General features: G+C 39.9%; 1 protein-coding gene across 1 annotated transcript in view; it reads left to right on the top strand.

The window, feature by feature from the left end:
- Window positions 1-23458, top strand: part of LOC118819423 (inactive N-acetylated-alpha-linked acidic dipeptidase-like protein 2) — a 321925-nt gene that overhangs the window by 155537 nt on the left and 142930 nt on the right. Inside the window, exon 5 of the mRNA XM_036587209.1 lies at window positions 4-154. Coding sequence (XP_036443102.1) covers window positions 4-154 — 151 coding nt within the window. The remainder of the gene's footprint in view (window positions 1-3; window positions 155-23458) is intronic.

Below are 23458 nucleotides of genomic sequence, written 5' to 3'. Positions count from 1 at the left end.
CAGCTTTCTCTCCTGGCTGAGGTGGGCTTTGGAGCTTCTCTTCTCTATGTGGACCCCTGTGATGTCCCCACAGAGCAGAATGCATGGCAGAAAGCCTTTGGGGTGACATTAAACCCAGGAGGAGACCCTTCCACCCCAGACTACCCAAGCACGGGTGAGTACAGACCCCATCAGTGAGAAGCGCCAGACCCGGTTAACCCCACCACATTTTTTTCTGACAAAAAAAAAAAAACTCTTCTTAAGACTTTATTATATGCCTCAGTTCCCTTCCCAGTTCTCTGCTTTAGTCAGCCAGGCAAACTGTGCACAATCTGAAAGTCTAATGCAGTCACAGTCCTCCGAGGTATCAGACTGCTTGATTAGACAAGTGTAAAGAGGAGGGGGAGAGAGGGAGAGAGAGAGTGAGGCAGAGAGAGAGATGACAGAAGGAGACAGACAGTAAAACAGAGAGAGAGAGAGAGAGAGAGAGAGAGAGAGAGAGAAGAGAAAGGTACAGTCAAGTCTTTGCTTGTTTGCGTTTTTGGCCTGAAGTAGGGGTGCTCAATATGTAAAAAACTGAATCCTTAAAGATTTTTTTTAAAATATGGTCTTATGCAAAAGTTTGGGTGCCCCTGGTCAAATGACATGTTATGTTGATTTTCTGAGTGCAAATAAATTAATGCATCCTCTACAGGGTACACACCTCTGCAGAATTTTAAGCACAATTACTGCTTATTTACTGAAATGAATGTAAGGTAAAAATTAAAAATAAAATGTGGCCAGTTGTGGAAATTTTTATATTTTGAATTTTACTTTTTTCTATATGTTAAATTCAGCAAATAAATATAAATTCCACATTAAAATTTGTCATACTTAAGGACGTTCTCCCTGTAGATGTGTTAACATATTTTCCCTTAGAAAATCAACAAATTGTAATGTGAGCGAGGATGTTCAAAGTTTTGCATATGACTGTACATGATACATATCACAATATTCTTTTTTTTTTTTGAGGGACAGCAGTTGGAACAGACCCAATGCACCAGTATTATAGTCACACTTTTTAAAAAGTGATCAAAAAAGAAATAAAAGATATTTTTTTCACACGTTGTGCATCACTACTTCCACTTAACTTCTTAAGACCAATGCAAACAAGTGTCTGTTTCTGCTGTTTAATCTACTCTTCTCTGTGATTTCTCAATGCTGTAGCTGCATTTATTTGATACGTAAAGAATGTGATCTAACAAAGCCAAAGATTCATAGATTTTCATTTATTTTATGTCATCAACTACAAGAAAAATGCATGAACAGAAATATAAGTCACATGTAAGGTGTTTTATCATCATTTATCGATTAAATAAATCAATGACCAATGCTTATCATTCTGAATTGTGCTCTGAATGAGCTTGTGCAGTCAATCTGGAAAAAAAAAATCACAGTTCATCCGTTACAAAAAGCCTTGTGCATCTTTTGTATAGTGGTAGAAAACCCGGTCCCAAACGGAAAGCTCAGATTCTGCACACTGATACTTATTGCTATGCCCAACATGGACATGCACGTGCCGTAGCTCCTCTGGCAGCAGAGTTTAATGAGTTTTTAAAGGGGCCATTGACATTTGTTTTGAAGTTTTGCTCTCAGCATGTAGGACTTACACTCATGATCACCTAAGAACATGATAAGGCCTTGGCCAAACCACTTGGTAGGTCCATCCAAACCTCTTTATAATGAAACATGTATAGTATAGTGAAAATACTGACAATATCTATGATTGTGGTGTATTTTCTCATGATAACAATTTATCTTCAAATCACCCGTCCCCAGCCTGAAGTCTATATTTCCATGAAATATACAGTCTCCTGCCTAGTAATAAAGCTGCACTGAAGCATCAGTAATTACCTTTCCTGGTGATTTTTAATATCCACATTCAACAAATCTCATTTTCTAGCATGCACATCTAGCAAAGTCTCATCTCTTGAAGAAGGCAATGACTGCTCTTCGAAACATAAGCCAGCCATAAGTCATATGACGGCTGATAAAATCTTCCTCGGCTCAAAGTTGAGCTTACTCCATTATGAATTCCTCTAAATAGCTCTCACTCCCGTACTTATGTTCTCGCTGAGGGGTGTTAGTTACACGCGTCTGAAGCTTACCCTTATTTAGAACTGTGATTTCTCCTAAGTAGATTTGGAGTTAGCATCTTGTGTCAGCAACAAATGTGCTGTCTTTATCAGAGTGTTCTCTCCACTGTAATCCAATTGTACAGTTCACTTGGCAGTTTTCAGAGGTTTGTTACTGTGGCGTGTTCTTGCCTGTGTTGCTATTTGTACACTGACCTGATCTCAGGTTTGTTGCTCTCAGGTGGCTACTCTGCAGGTGGTGCATCATTATTTTCAAATCTGATTTTGTGCTGTTTCATTAGCCGTGGTAATGATGTTGCTTTTAATACGCAGAGTTGGAGAGAAATCACAGCACAACCTCCAAGCCTGCTTATGCTTTTGATAAAGGATATTTTGGTTCTGGATACTTAAAATGCACTATATTTTAGACATGAGACTATCTTTTGAATTTGGCTTATATTTGTAACTTGTTCAAGTGGTTTTATGGTGATCTGTGCCTGATCCATCGTACTTTCCTTGTTAAGCTGAGTAGGGGCCCAAGCATTGTGCTGTCCAAGGTCCTGAAAACAGATCAGCTGTGTGCTTTTTTTTAGTTCTGTTGCATTTGACAGAACTGCTGCCAGTCTAGTGCCAAAATTCCATTGTCTGTTGAAACTATTCAGGTTTGCTGTAATAAAAAAGGGACAAGTCTGCTGTTATTGTTGACATTTGTACATACGTATTACTCATGATGTTTTGACAAATGAAGCTTGCGAGTCAGAATGAGCTTTTGCAAAGCCAGTGTAGAAATTTCAGAAACAGCTAAACATGTTTATCGTATTTACATTGATCTTGAAACCATATAATCCCGAATACCAATTTAGACTCATTATCCACATCTTAGATGTCAAGTTTCACTGTTTTAGAACAAATTTCCTTTTCTCAGTAGTGGCTTCTTGATGTCCTTTCAGACCCATAACATTGAATTGTCTTCGTATAGTGGAAGGATAGACAGAACCACATTTTTTTCAGATCTGAAGTGAGAGTTAAGCCTGATTTTCTCCTTTCTCTCAGAAAAGAAGGCTTTAAGTACTGCTTATCTGATAGTGACAGTTTTGGTGAGCTGCCAGGTCTTGCACAGTCCCATTTTCTCTATGTCTTGTATTTATTTTTAAAACTCCAGTTTTGGAAACTCCTGTTTTTTCACTTATTGTACTAGTTCTAAAAAAGCAACAATTTCTCATTAGGTTGAATGAAATATGCCAGCATTTTATAAAGCTTGTACAACCTCACAACAGTTACTACAAATGAACTCGTATATGTGATCGTAGATCGTAGGTCAGTTAAATCAAATGTATTTTTCTTTTGGTGTCTCCTTGAAATTTTTTTGTGATTCATAATCTACTTCACTATATAGCCTTCAGTAATTTATAGTCTACAGTACCCGTGTGGAGCTGTGAAAGTCACTCTGGTGTACGCACCGCTGCTGCTGTCCACGGTTCTGAAGGTCAGCTTACTGTATTTAACACGGTCGCCCATGACAGTAGACCTCAGAGGTGCCCTGACTGACCCTGGCACGCTGCAGCGCGGGATCACTGGGACGTGTCATTACTGGAATGCAGGCTTACAGTGGGCTATGGAGTCCGGTGCACGGTGGAGGCTGCAAACAGATGTCTTAGCAGATGTTCCGTGCCTGCTCCCTCTCCAGTAAAAGCCCTGTGTCAGGCGTTTGGAGAGAGAGAGCCCGGTGCACTCACCGAAAGCTGAATGGCCATCCAGGGGAGCATGAATTATTCAACCTGCTGGAATATTGTCTTCACGTTTGTTTTGCATGACAATAAGAGCAACTTTGGGCAATCTGGGTTGTGAGCCGAGGCGCAGAGCAGCAGAGGTCAAAGCTGTGTCGTGTGGTGATTTCTTTACAAACCACAGTGTGGATTAGATTCTCTCATATTGCATAAATAAGTTAAAACATGAGCCATGCTCGAGACTGGAGACATTAGTGTTTCTATGCTCAATTTTTTTGCTCCATATGAGTTAAAGTGTGTCCTTAAAATAGATGGGGAAACTACATTATCATTAAAATATTATATATATAAATATACAAATGTATGTATATATATATATATACAAATAAGGTTTTCAAAATCTATGATCATCTTGAATATGGCTAGATTTTATCAAAGCTTTTAAATGCTTATTTCAGCTATTACAACTGTACTGGTGTAGTTGTACTGGTTGTGCCATCTGACTTTTCAAATTAATTTCAAATGAAACTGGCATTTACTTAGATACCTGTAGAAACCATTGTCCATGAATCTGAGTTAGTTATTACATTTTTAAAATAAATAAACGATAGTATAATGATTACACATTTTTCATGCTTTTCCTGAGGTGGTACCACCTCACAAGGTGAATGGAACTATTCTAACCATAAAATATTTGAAAGGGCTACTGACCTTGGCATTGCACCATGAAGGTCACTTGGGGTCTTCTTACTGATGCAGTAACCTGGCCCCTCTTTCTTAAAAGGTTGTCAAAATAAAAGTCCTTCGCTTTTGGTTGTGCCGCCTAACATATAAGAACTTGCAGGCAAAAGGTTTTCAGTGAGTAGAGTACTTTTAAAGTTGCCGTATTTTGCAACTTGGTTTTCACACATAAAATCATGCCAAACTAGGGCTGGTTGATATGGCCAAAAATGTTCACAATAAAAATTTTCGTCTCAGTCAATATCAATAATTGTCTTAATAAGTGTCATTATTTCTTTCCAATTTAAAGGCTGATTTTTGCTCCTGAGTGAAAGTTGAAGAAACCAGTTTGTTAACTGTGGTTTTAAGCTATTCTTTATGGTCAGAACATGACAAACTCTTGCCAAACAGAGGAACACTTTGCAAATCTGTCATGGGACAGTGGTTACAGGTGCTAAATGAATGTTTCATAATAGAAGTATGGTTGAATAATTTGATATATGTCATGTATTTATTAAATTATTTTTTGGGAAATAATGGAATTTGCCACGAAAAATGCACTCCTGTCAATGTTTGGATTCAACACTGTTTGGACTCACTTAATATCATATTTTTAGTCATATTCATAATTGTTACTTGATTTAGTAACTTATACACTGCATATATGTTCTAAGAAAAACAAAACACTTGATTAGACTGTGCAATTACAATCCGTTCACAGCTGCATAGAGAGGGATAATATAGTGGGGTTGCAGTGCTTAAACACATCTGAGCACATTTAAGAGTTCAGTGCTGCAAAAACACATGACCTGGTCTACAGAGTTGTCAGCTGAGTCATCCTTCACCATATTCTTGACGAGTGCATGTGTGGTGTACACCAAGAGAGCGTTACAGGCCTGAATGAATGATTCTTGCAGTGAGGTTGGTGTGGTGCGTCTGTTATGCTGTGGGGGGCATTTTTCTGGCATGATTTGGGTCCCTTCGGAGGAAGGGGGTGAGTACAAATTTAATAGAAAGTTTTTCTAAAGGGTCACTTTTATCCTATGATGAATCATTTCGGTCCTAACGGGAGTGGTTTCTTCCAAAATGACAATGCCCTCATTCCCAAGACAGAAGGAGTCACAGAATGGTTTGGTGACTATGAAAATGGTGTTAATCTGCTATGCATATATGCTATGACCTTCACAGTCACCAGCTCTCAACCCAGTTGAGCACCTATGGGAGATTTTGCCACAATGTGTTTTAAAATCAGTTAAGAGAATATCTTTGGGAAGAATGGTGTTCAATCCCTTCAGTAAATTTATAGAATCAAGATGCATTGAAACTGTTCTGGTGGGTCATGGTGGCACCAACACAAAACTAAGACAGTTTATTTTGTTTTTCCTTTAATTTGTCACTCATCTATATATAATTGTAGAAAGTGAGATTTGTGCAAACTGACTCAGTTCTTTGGCTGTGGCATTTGCTAATGTTTTTCTAAGCTGTTTTACAGCTGTTGGCTTTGTATTATTTGAAGCAAGCAAACCAAATGTGACTTACAAATTCGATCATGTTTAATATGTAGCATGCATAGTGCGAACTGGTGTACTTACAGAGCCTATGCTGGAGACCAGCTGTTAATTTATCACTAATGTTTTTTTTGCCATGCACCTCTAGTTCATGGCATATTTAAATAAACACTTTATGATGAAGACAGAGTGATGACATTGGCATGACCTCGATTCCACATGCTGTATTTAAAAGTCACTCTTTGCCTATTCTGTGTCACGATGGCACCTCCGTTTCTATTTTGCTCTAATTAATGGCCATACGGTACAAGTAGCACCGTTTGATGAGTTTTAATTTGAAATACTCGCAGCGTTGTTCTGTCACATTGCCTGCTGGGACAGATGAAGCTAAATCAAAGCTGAAGCTTTTGAAACATGTTGCTGCTTAGTTCCCCGCTGAATGAGAAAGCTGCCGCCGTCCCACTGAGAATGCGTATATATGTGGAGGGAAAACAGACATTTCTGCCAAGATCTGCTAAGCAAAGAATAAATGAATGTTTGCTATTTAGTTATTTTTATTTCAGTAACATATAGAGGGCTGCTGTTCCTTCGCAATTAGATAGCTTTTCTGTTTCCCACTTTCTCTTTGTTTGGTCTAAGTTACAGCATCTACCGTAAGTGGTAATCATTGAAATTCTTTTCAGATTATTTCTGTGCATGAGCTGGCAAAACAAAGCACATTAATCTAAAGGTGGTGAAGGCTGTGCTGTCCACACCAACAGGTAATGTCCTTCCATTTCTGGATAAAAGAGATCATTGTCCCTTGAGCCAGTCCTACAAGTCCTAGGTTGTGTTTCCACTCCACAAAGCGCTGGAACCTTTGGGACAGGAACTTGATTTTTCCTGCTTTATGGTAGGTGTTCAAAATTGGAACCACGCATTATCTAAGCCACTTATCCTTTCGGGGTCACAGGTATCCCAATGGTCATTGGGCAGAAGGCAGGAAACACCCTGGACAGGTCACAAGTCCATCTCAGGGAAGACACAGAAATAGATAATCACACACATTCATGTCTAAGGGCAATTGAGCACGACTGGCTGCATGTCTTTGAGAGGAAACCCATGCAGACATGGGGAGAACATGCAAACTCCACACAGAAAGGACCCTGGTTGTCCTGCCAGAGAATCGATCCCAGGCCCTTCTCGTTCTGAGGCGCCAGCTCTACCCACCGGACCACCATGCAGCCCTAAAACAGCACTAGCAGGATCCTAATAGTGCGCTGTTCTCCTTTGTCTTTGGCAACACTTATAGCTGAAGCCAACAAGAAATTAGCAGATTCTTTACGTTTCCAGATAAAGATAATGTCCCCAAGCACTAGTACACAAGCAGTTTAGTATATCAGGATGTAAACTAGGATGGTATGTGGATATGTCAATCACTTATTTTATAATAAGTCCTCTGTTCAAGGTTTGCTAAAGTGGCATAGGCTAAGAAAATAACACTAATTATATTAGCATACATGCTAGCCTCCACAAAGTGGCACTTCTGCTTGTATTTTCACACTTCTCAGACTCTACACATGGTTCTGTGTAGCTGTAAACATTTTTGTGAGACTGTGAGCTCAGAACAGTGCAGTATATCATTTTATATCAGTCAATAACCTAAGCAGCAAGCAGGGTAGCTAATTAGCCAAATTAGACATTTTGCAGTGTCATAAAATGACCAGAAACACATTTACATCCTTATTGACTGTTATTCTGATGGTTCCAGCCATCTCAAGCAAGTCAAAAATGAAATAGAAATAGAACATGAGTTCCGTTGGTTCCTGTTTGGGTCTGTTCTTGCTTTCGGATGTACAGTTTGAACAACTGTGTGTTCTTTGGCTCTGGAAAGTGTATTAAGCTTTTCTGTTTCTTGGACTTCTGTTTCATTTGTTTGCTTATTTTGGATAAATCTTCCCTCCCCCTGGTTGGCAGAGAAGTCAGTGAGTGCTTCGGGACAAAAATGAAACCATTTCATTCTGTTTCTTTTATTAGTCGCTGCCATGTTTTGAGGGGGATTTTTCGGATTGCATAATTGCATTAACCTTTAAAGCAGGGCTGCCTCCGCCCCTCTTCCCTGTGCCTCACGTATCTGAGGGAGAGATAGCAGAGAATATGCGAGCGACTTCAAACAATTTTTACATGTTAATTTCAAGTCGCTGACAGGTGGGTCTATTCACATGGAAAGAATCGTGTCCCCTGGGTTATTTAGAAACCTTGTTGAAGTCAAAAGAAGCCTTGGAATAGAAATTTAGTCATTTGCATATTTATTTAAATAACGCCATAGCTGTGGGACCCATGCTGGAGACTTTAATGAACAAATGCCTGCCACTGCTATCCGAGAGCGAGCCGTCCTCCGTGCAATGTCACTCACAGTCATCACAATATGTCTCATCTTTCCCCTTGCTCTGACTTCTCCCATGGGGCTCTCCTCGCTCTCTCTCTCTTTCCCTCTCCCTATCTTTCCTCTCATCTCTAGCCAAGACGGATTTTCGAGAGGGCCCTAGATATGCTGGTCAAAGTCAATCCACGTAAACAATAATTCATGCAAGGCCAAACTTTTGCCGGCCTACATAAGAGACCCATGTCAAGGTTATCTGTAAGGAGGCATAAATTCAGCGAGATGCAGGCACCAGGCCTTTTTTTCACAGCTGAGTTGCTTGGCCTCATTATGCCTAATTGCCAATTTTAGTTAGAGTTAGTAAGAAGCATCTACGCACAGTATCCGCATTGGTTCGAGTTGCATAATGCGTCAGGGTTAAAGCTTTTAAAGGCTCTGGCATGAATTCATTAATATTTCCCCCATTTGTAAGTGGATTAGTTTGAGAGCGATACATTATATTATATACATAGCACAATGCAAGTCGATCAAAGGCTTTATATGTCGTGGCCTACACTCACAGAAGTGTTTTATGTTTGATAGTCTGAGTAAGGCAGAGGTATTTGACATCAAGCTACTCTTTTACTCTGCTTGTTTTAATCTTATCAAAAGATTTGTTATGAGTAACAGTTGGTTTCATTGTTCATCGCTTAATTGTTTGCAGCATGAGCGGATTTAATGACTCGTTCTCCTCTGTGTTTACATTAGCCTTCCTCTATGTGTCAAAGGCAAAGTCAGAAATGATAAAACAACAAAGTAGTGATATATTCTAAAGTGAAGATAATGCTACATCTACTCAAATTCATAGACAGTGTGAGGCCCCAAGCCCACATTCTCCATTTTTTTATGTGTTTACTTTTTTTTTCCCGAGCCCAACTTATAACATTTGTGAAAAACATCTAAATCTTTTAAAAAATATTTTCCAATATCTCTCTGTCTCTAGCTCTTGCTGAGCCTTTAACATTAATACATGTAAATAAACTCTTTTTTGATTGGCTGCTCATTCAAAAAGCAGTCCGGGCTGAAACACTCCTTATAACTTCACCATGAATGGGCGGAGCTAAACTGCCATGGGCTGCAAAGGTGGATATCTGTAAAAGCATTGGTTTTCATGACGTGAGAGAAAGAATTCGTTCAAAACAGGCAATTTTTGCGGCTTAGTTTCCATTTACACACTGTATAAATGTGGGAGTGAATGGCACATTGTCGAGCCATTGTTTAAATTCTATAATTGAAAAAAAAGTGTATTCATAATATGGGGGCTAAAAAAAGCATGTTGTTCAAATCAAAACATATTGGCCCTTATTTATCAAAGGTGTGATTGTAAAATGAATGCACACAAATTCATCAGTTTCATCTTTGGCATATCTGTCTGATCAAACTCACATGTGTACGTGTGAGGGTAATACTTTAACAAAAAAAACCTTAATTTGTGTTAGTCAATAAAAACCATATCAATATCATCAGTAATACCAATAATAGTAAAAAAGGAAGAAATAGAAAATAACAATAACAACAGATAACAGTGCGCTTAGTGCTCTGTCTCAAACTCTGCCTACAAGCGCTTGATTTCATACACTGAAGCGAATTCATCATTTACATTCAAATCTCTGCTTGTTTCCATGTCATGTGAAAGTTTTATAGACCAGACGCAGAGAAGTTATAGGACGTCATTAAAGGCAGTCAAATCTGTTCAAATCAGTTTAATAGGTGCTGTTATTCTTTGTTAACAACTAGAACAAAAATGTCTCCCGTTCAGGCCAGTAATACAGATATGTCACTGTGTTTAACCATTTCCAAACCTCTCCTTGTGGCAGCCCAGAGTTACCTGTTGGTATCTTCTATTGCCTAGGTTGGCTATTCCATCCTTCTTTAAGTTAAATCAGGAGTGCTGCTGATGGAGTAAATCCATCTGATGGCTGGGGACACTGAGGAGAAATGCGGAACCAAGCTTTGTTCTTCTAACAAGCTCTCAGGATATCCACTACCTTAAATAACAATTCATAATTTCTTCTGCGTCAATGGTAGTTTGAATTGCTATTTGTTATTTGGTGTTTTAACAAGCAGAAACACACTTACTGCTGAGATAAATGGTTTTAAACAATTTTCTTATGTGCCTAAGGCTTTTGCACAGTGCTGTACAAAGCATCTAAACTAGAAGGCCTGAATCACACCGTGTTATGTTGGGTTTAAACTGTCATGCGGTGTTCAATTTAACAATTTATGGAACTGCCCCCTCAACAAAAAGTCATTTGAGTATTAAAAAATAATGACTCATAGTGCCAAATATTCTGCCAGTTTATAATAGTGCTTAGCTTGGCAGGTAAGTGCTTTGACTGCCTTGACTTAAGGCTGACTTTCATTTTTTAAGCTGCTGATTGATTTTGAAGTGATTTTGTTATATTATTTTCTTTAGAATCTAAGAGATTTCTCAGAAACTCCTTCCTTTAACCTACTAAGCGTTTGGGATGCATTCATGTTGAAAATTGCCTGAAAATCGCTGTCATGTGATTGGCATTCCCGACAGACATATAAAGCAGAGAGTATATTGCGCTCCAGACAGAAGCGAGGCGGTTGGTCAATAAAATTATGGAAATGCTGCAGGTTCCTCCAGGCCTTTGTTTGAGTTTGATAATACTGTTGCTGAAGTATGCATGGTTGTATGAAGTCTGCAAGTTAATAAAATTATACTGGCTGTCATCACATTTGTTTTTGTCCCCATGCCTTCACTCTATGCTAAAAGAATTTCTTACAAACAAGAAGTAACTTTTTTAAATTGGACTTGATTATGCTCTGTTTGCTTCTATTATAATTGCGCCAGAGGGAATCTTACACAGTGTTGCAAATGTAAATCAGACACAAAGCACTTTTCCAGAAAGAAAATGACTGTTTATTTAAATGGTATGGATCATAAACTGTTATTTCAAAACAAAACTGAAGCACTCAGTGAATGACATACATTGCAGATAAATGTCAGGTACTAGATAGCAAGAGTGAAGTGCACAAAATAGAATTAATAAGCTAAAAATAAACTGCTTCGCAGCACAGACACTGCTGTTTTATGGTCATTATATCATGGATTTAATGTTCATCATCTATCAAATATATATTGCTAAAAATACAGTACTTGGCGAAAGTCAGAGACCACTCTTCATTTATTTAATGTCCAGTCAAAACAGCCATTAAGCACAAGTTATTCATTTTATCAGGAGACATTTATGAGGAGATTAGCTATACAGTAATCGACTTGCTTAAGGGAGGGGAAAGTCAAAGGGAGTTTACAAAAAAGGCGTTTCAAAAACTACAGTTATTAAAATGATTAAAAGACAACAGAGAAAATGAGACTCCTAACAACCTGCAACACATGATAGACCCTCACCAACAGATAAACAGCACTTAAAGCTTTCATCTTTCACAGAAAATACAGCTCTACTCTTGCTTTCAATCAGAAAATTCCACAAGTGTTTCTGTCCATCCTTCCACTGTGAGAAGACAATGTTATGGGTCTGAAAGGACGTGTAGCTGTCAAGAAGCTGCTACTGAAAAAAAGGAATAGACAAGAAAGAACAATGGACTGGCCACCTCCAGTCCAGACCTCATCATCACTGAGTGTGTTAGGAAGTACTAGGATTGTCAGAAGCAGAAAATGCAACCAACTTCTAAGACTGAACTGGAGGTCTGGAAAAACATCCCTGCAGATTTCTTTGAAAAACTGAAAGCAAGTCTCCTGAACGAAATGGAGGCTATAATAAAGGCAAAGACATATGTATATACAGCATTTTGGAATGAAATTGTTCATTTGTTGATGTGTCATCAACACACACACACACACACGTACAGAGTGGATTTCTGGAGCCACTCTGGCATCTTACTGTGTATCTGATGAGGGGAATAGTGGCAGTTGCCCCGAAGGCCGTGAGTTATCTCCCCCACTCCAAGAAGGTCAGGCCTATTCCCGGATTGGCAGGCAGGGACACGCTCCAGTCTCAGCTTCACGGGGAGGCCTGTTCAGTTTTCTTGTTGCTTAGGCCATGCTGCTGTTCAGCAACCTGCTCAGGATAGGGGTCTTACTCACATGGCTGTATGTTGACTCTCATTGCACCAAGAAGTGGAGCAAATTGAAATCACCGTCATTAGAATGCAGACTGAAAATAGCGCCCGACCACGCGCTCACATCCTGGAAATAGAGCGCAGATTATTCATCTCTGCGCACACACACACACACACACACACACACCCACATATGCAGTGCTTCACATCATGATGCATTATCCAGTGTCCTAAATCTAGGTAGCCCACACTCTGTGCACTGTTTTCTTCTGGTCCTTTTGCTTGCCAGATTTATGAGCAGAAGTGTACAGGAGGGTAGTACTTGCTCTGCTGCTTATGTTTAATGTTACTTACCAACTGTATATTCTAGCCCTGTTCTCCAGAGCCGCTGTCTTGCTGCTTCTCTGGTGGCCCACCCGCATTCCCCTCAGGCCCCACTGTATTTCCTGTGAGACATGGCCGCAGTTTAGCCCCAGCAAATGGGGAATAATTTTAACAGAAAAGAATTTACTGTTATGCCTCTCTGTAAGCCCTCTGGTCCTGAAACCATTTGTCTGTTAGCATGAGGAGCCTGTGGAGATTAGAGCCGCAGCATAGCTGTAGGATTTACACGTCCGAGCCCTGACAAGGAAAGTAAAGGGTGTGTGTGCATTTTCACAGCATCGACAGATTGGACGCATGGCTGTGGCTGAATAAAGCTTGAACCTCAAAGCCCTTGAGTGATGTCTTAAAACATTCTTGGACTTTGAGCAATTTGTACAGGTATGTTGGGGCCTTCTGTATAGTGTAATTTATCAAAGCTTTATGGTATGTGTCCACTGCACATACCGTGAATATCTCCCTACGCTCCCTTTACCAGTGCCCCGCCAACCCAGGGTGCAAACAAACCTGTCAATCACAAAATCAAAGATTTCTTATAAATTCACTTTCTTAAACTTGGTTCTAAAACATGTGGAGCCTTGAACTTAATTTAATGTGCTTTATATGTTATCAGCATTTTATTGGTGGGATTTCCAGGGCTGTGGTGATGTGTGAGGTCGGAGTTACGGCACTGTAAAAAATGAGAGAAAAATAAGAAGAACTTAAAATGATATAGTAACTGATTACATGGCTTTTCTTGAGTTGATTCAACTTGAGGACACCAAAGTTCACCGAACTCAAACTTCTTAGTTGAGTCAAAAATTCTCCCAGCTACTGTTTCTAGGTCTGCATCTCAGTTTGATAAACAAAATCGAAAATGTTTTTTTTTTTTTATTCGGTTTGCCCACTAGCTGGCGCTCCTTCTATCACAGATGCCCATCTGGTATATTTTCCTCTTGGGCTTCTGGATATAGACAGCTGTGGGAATGCTGGGATACAAACTCACAATCTCCTGCTGTTGGGATGAATTCTTAGACAGTTGCACCACATGAAACCATGCCATACATTAAAGGTAAAACATCAAATATTTTCTCCAGTACATTTGTAGACACTAAATCTAACTTCATGTGTTCCTGAGTGGTGCAGTGGACTAAGCTGTCACCCCAACAGGAGGTTATGAGTTTGAGCCCCAGCAATGCCATCACAATCCATAAGAGTTTACCGAAGAGGAAAAATGTCTAGCAGTACTGTGTGAGGGAAAGAGTCCTGGCTAGTGGGGAAGTTGAGTATAAAAAACAAATTTTTCAACCATTTTATTTACCTAACTGAGATGCAGAACTAAAAAATTAAGAGAACTTTTGATTCAACTAAGAAGTTTGAGTTGTGTGAACTCTTGTGTCCTCAAGTTGAGTCAACTCAAGAAAAGCCATGTAATCAGTTACTATATCATTTTGAGTTGAGTTGACCTCTCATTTTTAACAGTGTGGGGAGAACCACAGGCATTAGCTATCCCACAATCTGTTGCGCATTTATGCTATTCCTGGTTGAAAAGGAATGGGAATTAAGTTACACATAACTAATTTGCCTGCAATGGAAAGTACCTTTATACATCCTCATGTATGTGAGGGTTTGTGGAAAAATCTGTTTGTATTACCGTCCTCTGCGCTACAACTCTTAAACAAACTTGCTGAAGCCTTCTAGGCCTTGTGACTGTGATGTTTTGTTCTGCAGAGCTTCCACACCCCCCCTAATTAATCACATTAATTGTGCCCTTTTATTGATTGTTCACCTGAGTCAGCTTTTAACTAGCACGACTTAAACAAAAAAAGAAGAAACTGGTGGCATTTAAGGTCGGAGCTCAGCTCCTTTGCAGGCGAATTGACCACAAAACTATTGGGATCTCAAGAGGAACAACAAACGCTAGTTTTGTAATTTGCTTACTTCATCCACTTCAGATAGCCCTGGAGGGGATCCAAATGATCCCAAGATGAACATGCAGCAAAACAAGCTGCTGTTTGCGGTTTGCCTGCCAGTTGTGATTTGGCAAAATGGAAAATGTACAAAGTACACATTGCGAAACAGATAACAATGAATTGTACATATGGGTGCACCCATAATTCTAACTGCTGAATGCTTATGCATTTGGACTACGCAGTCATGTACATATGAGTGCGCAGTCTTGTGAATGTGTTCCCATGACTGCTGGAACAGACAACCTTTTCTTCTATTGCTTAACACAGAATGTCTGCACTTGTGGGTCTGTTTAAAGAAGACAGCTATGTGATCTGTGTGTTTTGTACGGCTCCTCCCAGTGACTATATTGCGACACAGAGTGCCATTAAGCTGTCATTAAAATGCAATCATCATTAAATAAGCATTTGCTGTTCCCCAGGTCTGCTACTACTCTGACACTTTAGCCTCAAAACACAATAAAGGGCAATTAAAAAACAATGTAACTTTAAACATCCTTGATGCCATAGCAAGTGTCCTGGGCATAAGTGGCCTCTCTCCGGCCAGTCCATCTCCAGATGGCCAGCATGCTGTGCAATTATAGTTTGATCACACTGGCAGAGAACAATGCACACACCTGTTTTCCTGAATATATATCATAGCGTAAAGCTAGAAGTATCTAAAGGAGTACTTCGAAACACCAACCTTGTAGTCCACCTGCACAGCACAGTTTTGTATTTTCCTGCCATCTGATGCCTTTCTAAAAGTCTGAACACTCCCAGTCAAGTTAAAGTAAGTCAACACTTCTTCTACAGGGAGCAAACTTAAAAATGGTATTTTTCTGCAAATTTTAGTGCACAATTTCTAGTTATTTGCTGAGTTTAACATATTGGAAAAAAAGAAACATACAATATATATTGCACCATAACTTTTGCACAAGCCACACCCCCCCATATGTCAAATTCAGCAAATAAACATAAATAAAAAAAAAATTGTGCATTAAAATGTGCAGAAGTGTGTTCCCTGCAGAGGAGGTCTTAACTTATTGTCCCTTAGAAAATCAACAAAACATAAAATTTGACCAGGGTGCCCAGATTTTGCATACAACTCTATATCATTTGGCTCATAGAATCAGCCTATACTAAGGTTAAATGTATTGGCATTAGTGGGAAAATCCAAGAAAGCACTAATATTGTCAGAAAATGGAAACGTTGTGCAGTCTTATGCAAAAGTTTGGGCGCTCTGAAAAAGAAGTACACATCCTCTACAGAGAACACACTTCTGAACATTCACTCTTTATTTGTTGACTTTAACATATTGAGAAAAATAAAATAAAATGTGGCCTGTGCAAAAATATATATTTTAAAATAGAAAATAAACTTTTGCACCGGCCACATTTGATTTTATCTTTTTACTCAAATGTTTAATGTGTTGTTTTTTTTTTCAATATGTTAAACCCAGCAGACAAAATATAACAGGAAATTGTGCACATTTGCAGAACAAATGCCATGTTTACGTTTGTTCCCTGTAGAGAATATGTTTGCTTGTTTTTACTTAGAAAATCAACAAAACCTCTTGTTTTACTGGGGGTGCCAAACTTTTGCATATGACGGTATATTACGGCTCGCCTGAATAGCATTTTACAGGCTTTGAATGAAGTACCCAATTTCATGTTCTCAAAACTCCCCTAAAAATGATAATATTTGAAGTTGTTTTTTAGTCTTGTGTCTGACAGAACAGATAAGCTTCCATTTGAATCAGTGCTTTAGTCCACACTGCTGTGATAGTCTTACATCCATCAATACGGAGTTATTTAGTTATTTTACACAACAATTTCTGTGACTTAAAGAAGGACAAAGCTTACACGTACTAATATTTGAATTTTAATTACATAAGACTCCAGAATTGTTAAGAGAGAAAAGTTAACCCTAAGAAGTTGACAGTTATTACTTTTGTTTTGCTATAATATTCAAATGTAATGACATGATTGCATAATTACATTGTAAGTGACACAATAAGTTATATTAACAGGTTTGAGTTTGCTTAGACTTTTTTTTCTGTTTGTTTTGCTGGGAAAATCATGGCAAAAGTGCAAACCAGACTCTACACACAACAACAACTTCATAAAATTTTATATCATAAAATATTGTATCTCCTGTTCTATTAATCCAAATCCTCTCATTAGCATATTTTAGTGTATCACCCTATAGAACATTTTTTCCCAATGTACTCAGAAAATTAGTGTTTTCATTAGAAAAATGTGACATCTGTGTGATGGTAACACATTTCGTATCAGTCTATATTATCATAATAAGCCATCTAAAAGGAGTTAACTATATAAAACCCAAATTTTTGAGTGCAGCGTTTTTTAAACAAACTACTGAAGTCTGTTTAATTTTTGATGGCATATAATTGTAATGGTCAATATTACCAGGTACTAGAATTTTTAGCTGCTTATAATGAAATGTTCCACTATGGATTATGTGAGAGGGCAAAGAAGGACTCTGTCATCTTTCCTCCGTCTCCCCTCACCCCAAATGTCAGTCACTTTACACCTCGCTCTCAGTGGAGGTGTCCTGTTGACACCTTGGGAGACAGCCTCCAAAGAAATAAACATCTTTGTCTAGACTTTCCTTTCACGTTAAGATATGCTTTCTGGCCAGCCTGGTTTTGCCACACATCCAGTACAGTTTTTGAAATTGGTTATTTCAATATGTGTCATTAAGAGTCAGTTACCCGTAAATTAGTGTATAAAACATTTGAGGTCAGACAGTGATCCAAGCTCTTTGTCTTGCTTAATATTGAGCAGGTACACGATAATATGCAGCCCTGGCAGCCAGACAACCCTTCAATAGTCAAGACATTAATGACTTTTAAAAATGCCCTTTTTTGATTTTTTTCTGCATCATACAGAGACTTCACCATTTGACCTTGCTGTAATGAATGGGAAGCATTTAAAGAAGCAGGACTAAAAAGCTTTCAGACTTGTTATTAGCAGTACTGTTTTGGAATGGTTTTGCAAAGTGCTCCAAAAGTTTAAAGCACCATTAAGGAAAGTATTTTTTCTTTCCCTTGAGAGTGTATAGAGCTCTACATCAGTCTAGTATGGTCATATGAGATGAGGCAGAATTTTGTGGCACAAATGCTACAAAAATCATGCATAGGATCATGCACACACAAAGAGAGCAATAAACTTATAAACTTTATAAAGTCTCTTCACTCAGTGGTCATCTTGGCGTTGCCTATAGGCAGATATTTCTAATCATACAAGACCAGAATTCTAAATTTGACAAAAAATAGCTTAAATGGTAAATAGTAATAGTGCTTAGTAAGTAATAAGTAGCATTTGGCTCAAATATAGCACACAAGTATGTTTTTTCAGTACGTGTTTCCACAGTGGTGGGGGAGAGGTTTATTTTATGCCTTTACCAACAAAGTGGCTAGTTTTATTGAAGTAATCCAGCCACAGTGTTAAGAGTTATCAGCTATCTCATTCAACTTTCAACTGGTGAACTGTATCCTCCTCCTTTATAATTTCCCTTTTTTATGTATCATTTGTAGAAAATAGTTAGACACGGAGGGGGGGCTTTGCACATTTAACATTGCCTCTTAAAACCCAGCTACAACTGAAAATTAGCTGTTTGGGTTAAGTCTGACACAATTACAGTTGATACTGTTTATCAATGAGCACTGTAAACCAATTTCAAAACTTTGCCCTACTTTGGGATGTTTAAAGGAAAAAAGCAAAACAGCTTGTTGGCTAGCAGTCAGTTGGCTAGCATGTAGTTTGAATAGCAAGTATGCAGGGTCGTAACTAGGATAAAAAATTTTAGTGAGGTCTGTTTTGCAGACAAGTGACCTACATCACACAGTGACTAAACTAACAGCCACATATGCTTATTACACCAACTGTCAGTTTCTCTTTTTTATCAAATTATTGCTCGTTTTTTACCTGTTCATAATTGTTATATACCTTTTGCTTTCACTTATTTCCTTTGTCATTCCTCGAGTCTTCCATAAAATGCTACAACTGTTTCATAAAATCCAGTTACCTGGTTTAATTTTATTCAATTAATCATTCAACTAATTTTTTTACTCATTTATCGTCAGCTTACACTGATTGTATTTTACTTACCGCTCGGTTTCTGTGCCTGTATCTTTGGTCTCTTCTTTCTTTACCTGAGGTTACCCTCAGGTAACAGGAAGTAAGATACTCACACAGTTAACCAGACAGAGTAAAGCCTAATGATTTCTGAATTACATTACATAGCACTGTGGTACCAATATGTTAGTTAACAGTGAGCTTTCTCATGCTGGTTGTAGTTTGTTATAATAATCTAATCTAATCACAACTAATATAGGCAACTACAGACCTTTAACCTGGACATTTAGCTAGACACGAGTGTTCTAAATAAAAAAAAGAGTTGTGAAGGTTCCATTTTGCAATCATAATCTTTTAACTACCCAAATAAACTTCCATATTTTATCATAGCTATGTTGTATGCTAGCCTATAGTATATGTGCCACATACTCATAACGTTACAAGAAGTCAAGAGTTGCTCTAAGTTAAGTGACCCTTATTAGTCCCACAACTGGGAAATTTCACCTCCACATTTTAAACCCATCCATGCAGTAAAACACCACATACACACTAGTCAACACACACAATAGGGGGCAGTGAGCACACTTCACCGGAGCAGTGGGCAGCCCGGGGAGCAGTTGAAGGTTGGGTGCCTTGCTCAAGGGCACTTCAGTCACATATTGTGGGCTCAGGGGATCGAACCTTCCAGTCATAGGGCTGGTTCCCTAACCTCCAGCCCACCACTGCCCCAACACAGTTGGCCCGTATGGGGATCGAACTCGCAACATTGGCATTATCAGCACCAGTTGCATTAGTGAAGCATCTCATACAGAGATAAACACAGTGGAAACTTGAGTCTATGGCCAAACCACAGCTGTTCTGAGGTCAGCTGAGAACCAGTCACTGATGATTGAGTAGTCTCTTCATAAATCTCTTGAAAAACTTCCAAAGACCTCAGTGTCCTCATTGTCTGCGTCCTCTATCCAAAATGCACTGTGCATGCGCGCCACTGTTGCGTATGTGTACACTACATTACATTTTATGATGCTGCCAGATCTGCAACCCGCATCTTTTAACAATGTCGTATTAGCAGATTAGCTTGCAGTGTTTAATGCTGAAGCCGCTATGTAAGCAGTCTCATCCGCTTTCCTAGTTTAATACTTCTTAGTAGTAAGTTCCTGTGGATGAAAATATTCAGGTTAGAACACAGGGAGACAAGAGGGGGACAAACAAATACCTCCCCCGTTGTTGGTATTATTTTGGTTTAGCATGAGAGCATGTCTGAGTGCTGTGTCGGGTAGCGCCTGTAAAAGTCATATTCTTTATGCATGCTTGACAGTGGTGCGCATGCGTGGTGTAAATCGGGCAGTTACTAAGCTAGTTACGGACATGGTGGGCTTGAGGCAATTGCAGACATCAGCAGTTGCTAAGCAGTGCTTAGAGTGATGAGAAAATAAGGCAAAGCGTGGCTTAGAGCGTAATGATTTGATTGGCCATAACGCAGCGACAGCACTCACAGAAAACAAATCAAATGTCACCATCTTTGTAATGTGCCAGAATGATTCAGACGCTCGCGGATGAAAAAAGAGAAAAAGGCTTTACTTGTAAAATCGTGATCCAAAATCGTAGTCGAAAAACAGGCATAGGTCAAATCCAAAAAAGACAGAAAATACAAGCAAACAAACATTACCAGGCAAACAGAGTCCAAAGGGCAAAGGCAAAGAGGGCAAAGTCCAAAACACAGGAAGGTAGTCAGGATCCAGAAAAACAGTAACCAAAGTGAACGCTCAGTAGCTCTCGAAAGATGCAATACCTCGCAATAAGTTAAACTAAAAGCCCGGGCTTTATACTACTCTAACTAGGCAAACAAAGACAAGAACAGGTGCAACAGATTAGTATTCAGAGGAAGCTGAACGGTGATTGGTGCAGGGTGGAAGGTCATGAGTCACATGTCCATTGAGGTGTCAGAGCTGGAGGGAGTCGTGACAGTACCCCCCCCCAAAGAGTCCGGGATGGCCTCAGAACGAGGCCGACCAGGAGGACAACCACACCCTCTACCGGAGAACCGAACAGGAGAGCTCCCAGAGCCGCCGTGCCGCTGGACCGATGAAGATCCTCTACGACGAGACTGAGGGAGTGAGCTATGGGGTTCCTTACAAGGTCGACCCCTAGGACGAGGAGCAGGCTTCTCCGGATGTTGACTATGAAAGTCAGCTATTAAGCCAGGATCCAGGACGTCTCGTGCAGACACCCAACACTGCTCCTCTGGGCCGTACCCCTCCCTGTCTACTAGGTACTGGAGCTCTCCTCCCTGCCTCCGGGAGTCCAGCAGCTGACGGACAGCAAACACAGGAGCTCCGTCTATCTCCTCCGGAGGGGGTGGTACGACGTCTGGTGTAGCCTCATCCAAAGGCCCTGAAACAACAGGTTTCAAAAGAGATACATGAAACAAGCGAGAGACTCTAAAACGGGGAGGTAAGTCCAATTTATAGGTTACCTCATTTACCCTCTTTAGTATTTTAAAGGGACCAATATACTTTGGTTGGAGTTTTCTACTTCCCTCCAAGCCTCTGAAATCCCTCGTGGATAACCATACACGATCTCCTGGCTGATAGACAAGTGATTCGCCTCGATGAAGATCGGCTTGTTTCTTGTGACGCTGGAGGGCAACCTCAATTCTTTGGTGTGTCTCCTCTCAGACCCTCTCACTTCGCTGCATTCACGCATCAACTGCTGGGACCTCTGATGTTGTACCAGTCCATGGCGCAAGAGGGGGCTGATAGCCTAAGATGCATTGGAAAGGGGTCAAACCGGTGCTTGAACAGATCAAAGAATTTTGAGCTATTTTGGCCCATGTGAGATAACGTGACCAGTCAGCAGGATTGTTATAACAAAACTATCGTAAGAATTTCACATTGCCCATTAGATTGTGGGTGATAACCGGATGTTAAACTAATGGAAGTGCCTATATTCAAAAAATGCAGTCCAGACTTGTGAAGTAAATTGAGGGCCTCGATCGGATAGGATATCTTCGGGAATGCCAAACAATCGAATCACTTGGTTGAATAAAACCTCAGCAGTTTGAAAGGCAGTGGGAAGTGAAGCAAGAGGTATAAATTGGACCCCGCGTGAAAAACGATCCACCACGGTAAGGATGGTGGTAAATCCTTGGGATTCAGGAAGGTCCATAACAAAATCTAGGGCTACATGTGATCATGGTCGAGTAGGTACAGGTAGGGGTACAAGTTTTCCAGCAGGCAGTGTTTTAGGAGTTTTACACTGGGAGCAGGCGGAACAGGATGCTACAAATGCATGAATGTCTTTATTCATAGTCTCCCACCAGTAACGATTTGACACCAACTGCTGGGTGCGCGTCTCACCTGGGTGACCCTAAATGTAGCAAGAATGGGCCCAGGTTATGAGACGATCGCAGAACTGACTGTGGACATAAATTTTCTCTGGAGGGCACTGACTGGGTACTTGGGTATTTTCTAAGGCCTTGGAAATCTCCTCATCTATCTCCCAGTGAATGGATGCTACAGTGACGTTGGGGGGAAGAATAAGGTCAGGCTCGGACTGGTTGGTTTCAGATACTGTCTCCTGATACACATGTGACAAAGCATCAGCCTTAGTATTATGGGACCCAGGACGGTAAGTTATGCTAAATTGGAACCTGGAAAAGAAGAGAGACCAGCGAGCTTGTCGAGCATTCAGCCTTTTAGCGTTATGAAGATACTCTAGGTTTCTATGATCGGTTAGTACGACAAAAGGATGATTAGCTCCCTCTAACCAGTGTCTCCATTCCTCCAGTGCAAGTTTGATGGCTAGCAATTCTCTATCCCCTATACTATAGTTTTTCTCTGCTGGTGTGAGTTTGTGAGAATAGAATGCTACAGGATAAAGTTTAGGGGGGTTACCAGAGCGTTGAGAGAGGACAGCCCCCACCCCAGTTTCTGATGCATCGACCTCAACCACAAAAGGTTCAGTTTGCTCTGTCCAGTGAATTCTTTTGGGGTTCCCTTCCAATAAGACAGTTAAAGGGGCAGAGATACTGCTAAAGCCTCTAATAAAACGTCAATAGAAGTTGGCAAAACCTAAGAATTGCTGGAGCTCTTTGACGGAGGAAGGAGTGGGCCAGTTGACTACAGCACTTACTTTGGTGTCATTCATTACTACTTCATTAGAACTAATGATATAGCCAAGGAATGATACTGTTTGCAGGTGGAATTCACACTTTTCACCTTTCACAAATAGTCTATTTTCGAGTAATCGCTGGAGGACCAATTGTACCTGTTTGATGTGTGTATCAAGATTAGGAGAGTACACAAGTATATCGTCAATGTACGCAACAACAAACTTGCCAATCATGTCCCTCAGAACATCATTAATGAATGCTTGGAAGACCGAGGGGGCGTTAGAGAGCCCAAAAGGCATTACAGAGTACTCATAGTGCCCCCTGCTGGTCACAAAGGCAGTCTTCCACTCATCCCCTGCTCTAATTCTAATAAGATTGTACGCGCTTCTTAAGTTGAGTTTAGTGAAATACTTTGCTCCCTTCAGCTGTTCCA

The sequence above is a fragment of the Colossoma macropomum genome, unplaced genomic scaffold, assembly GCF_904425465.1.
Source record: "Colossoma macropomum unplaced genomic scaffold, Colossoma_macropomum, whole genome shotgun sequence".
Taxonomy (NCBI): Eukaryota; Metazoa; Chordata; class Actinopteri; order Characiformes; family Serrasalmidae; genus Colossoma; species Colossoma macropomum.
The sequence above is the reverse complement of the archived record's forward strand: the minus strand, read 5'-3'. Positions and strand labels throughout refer to the sequence as shown.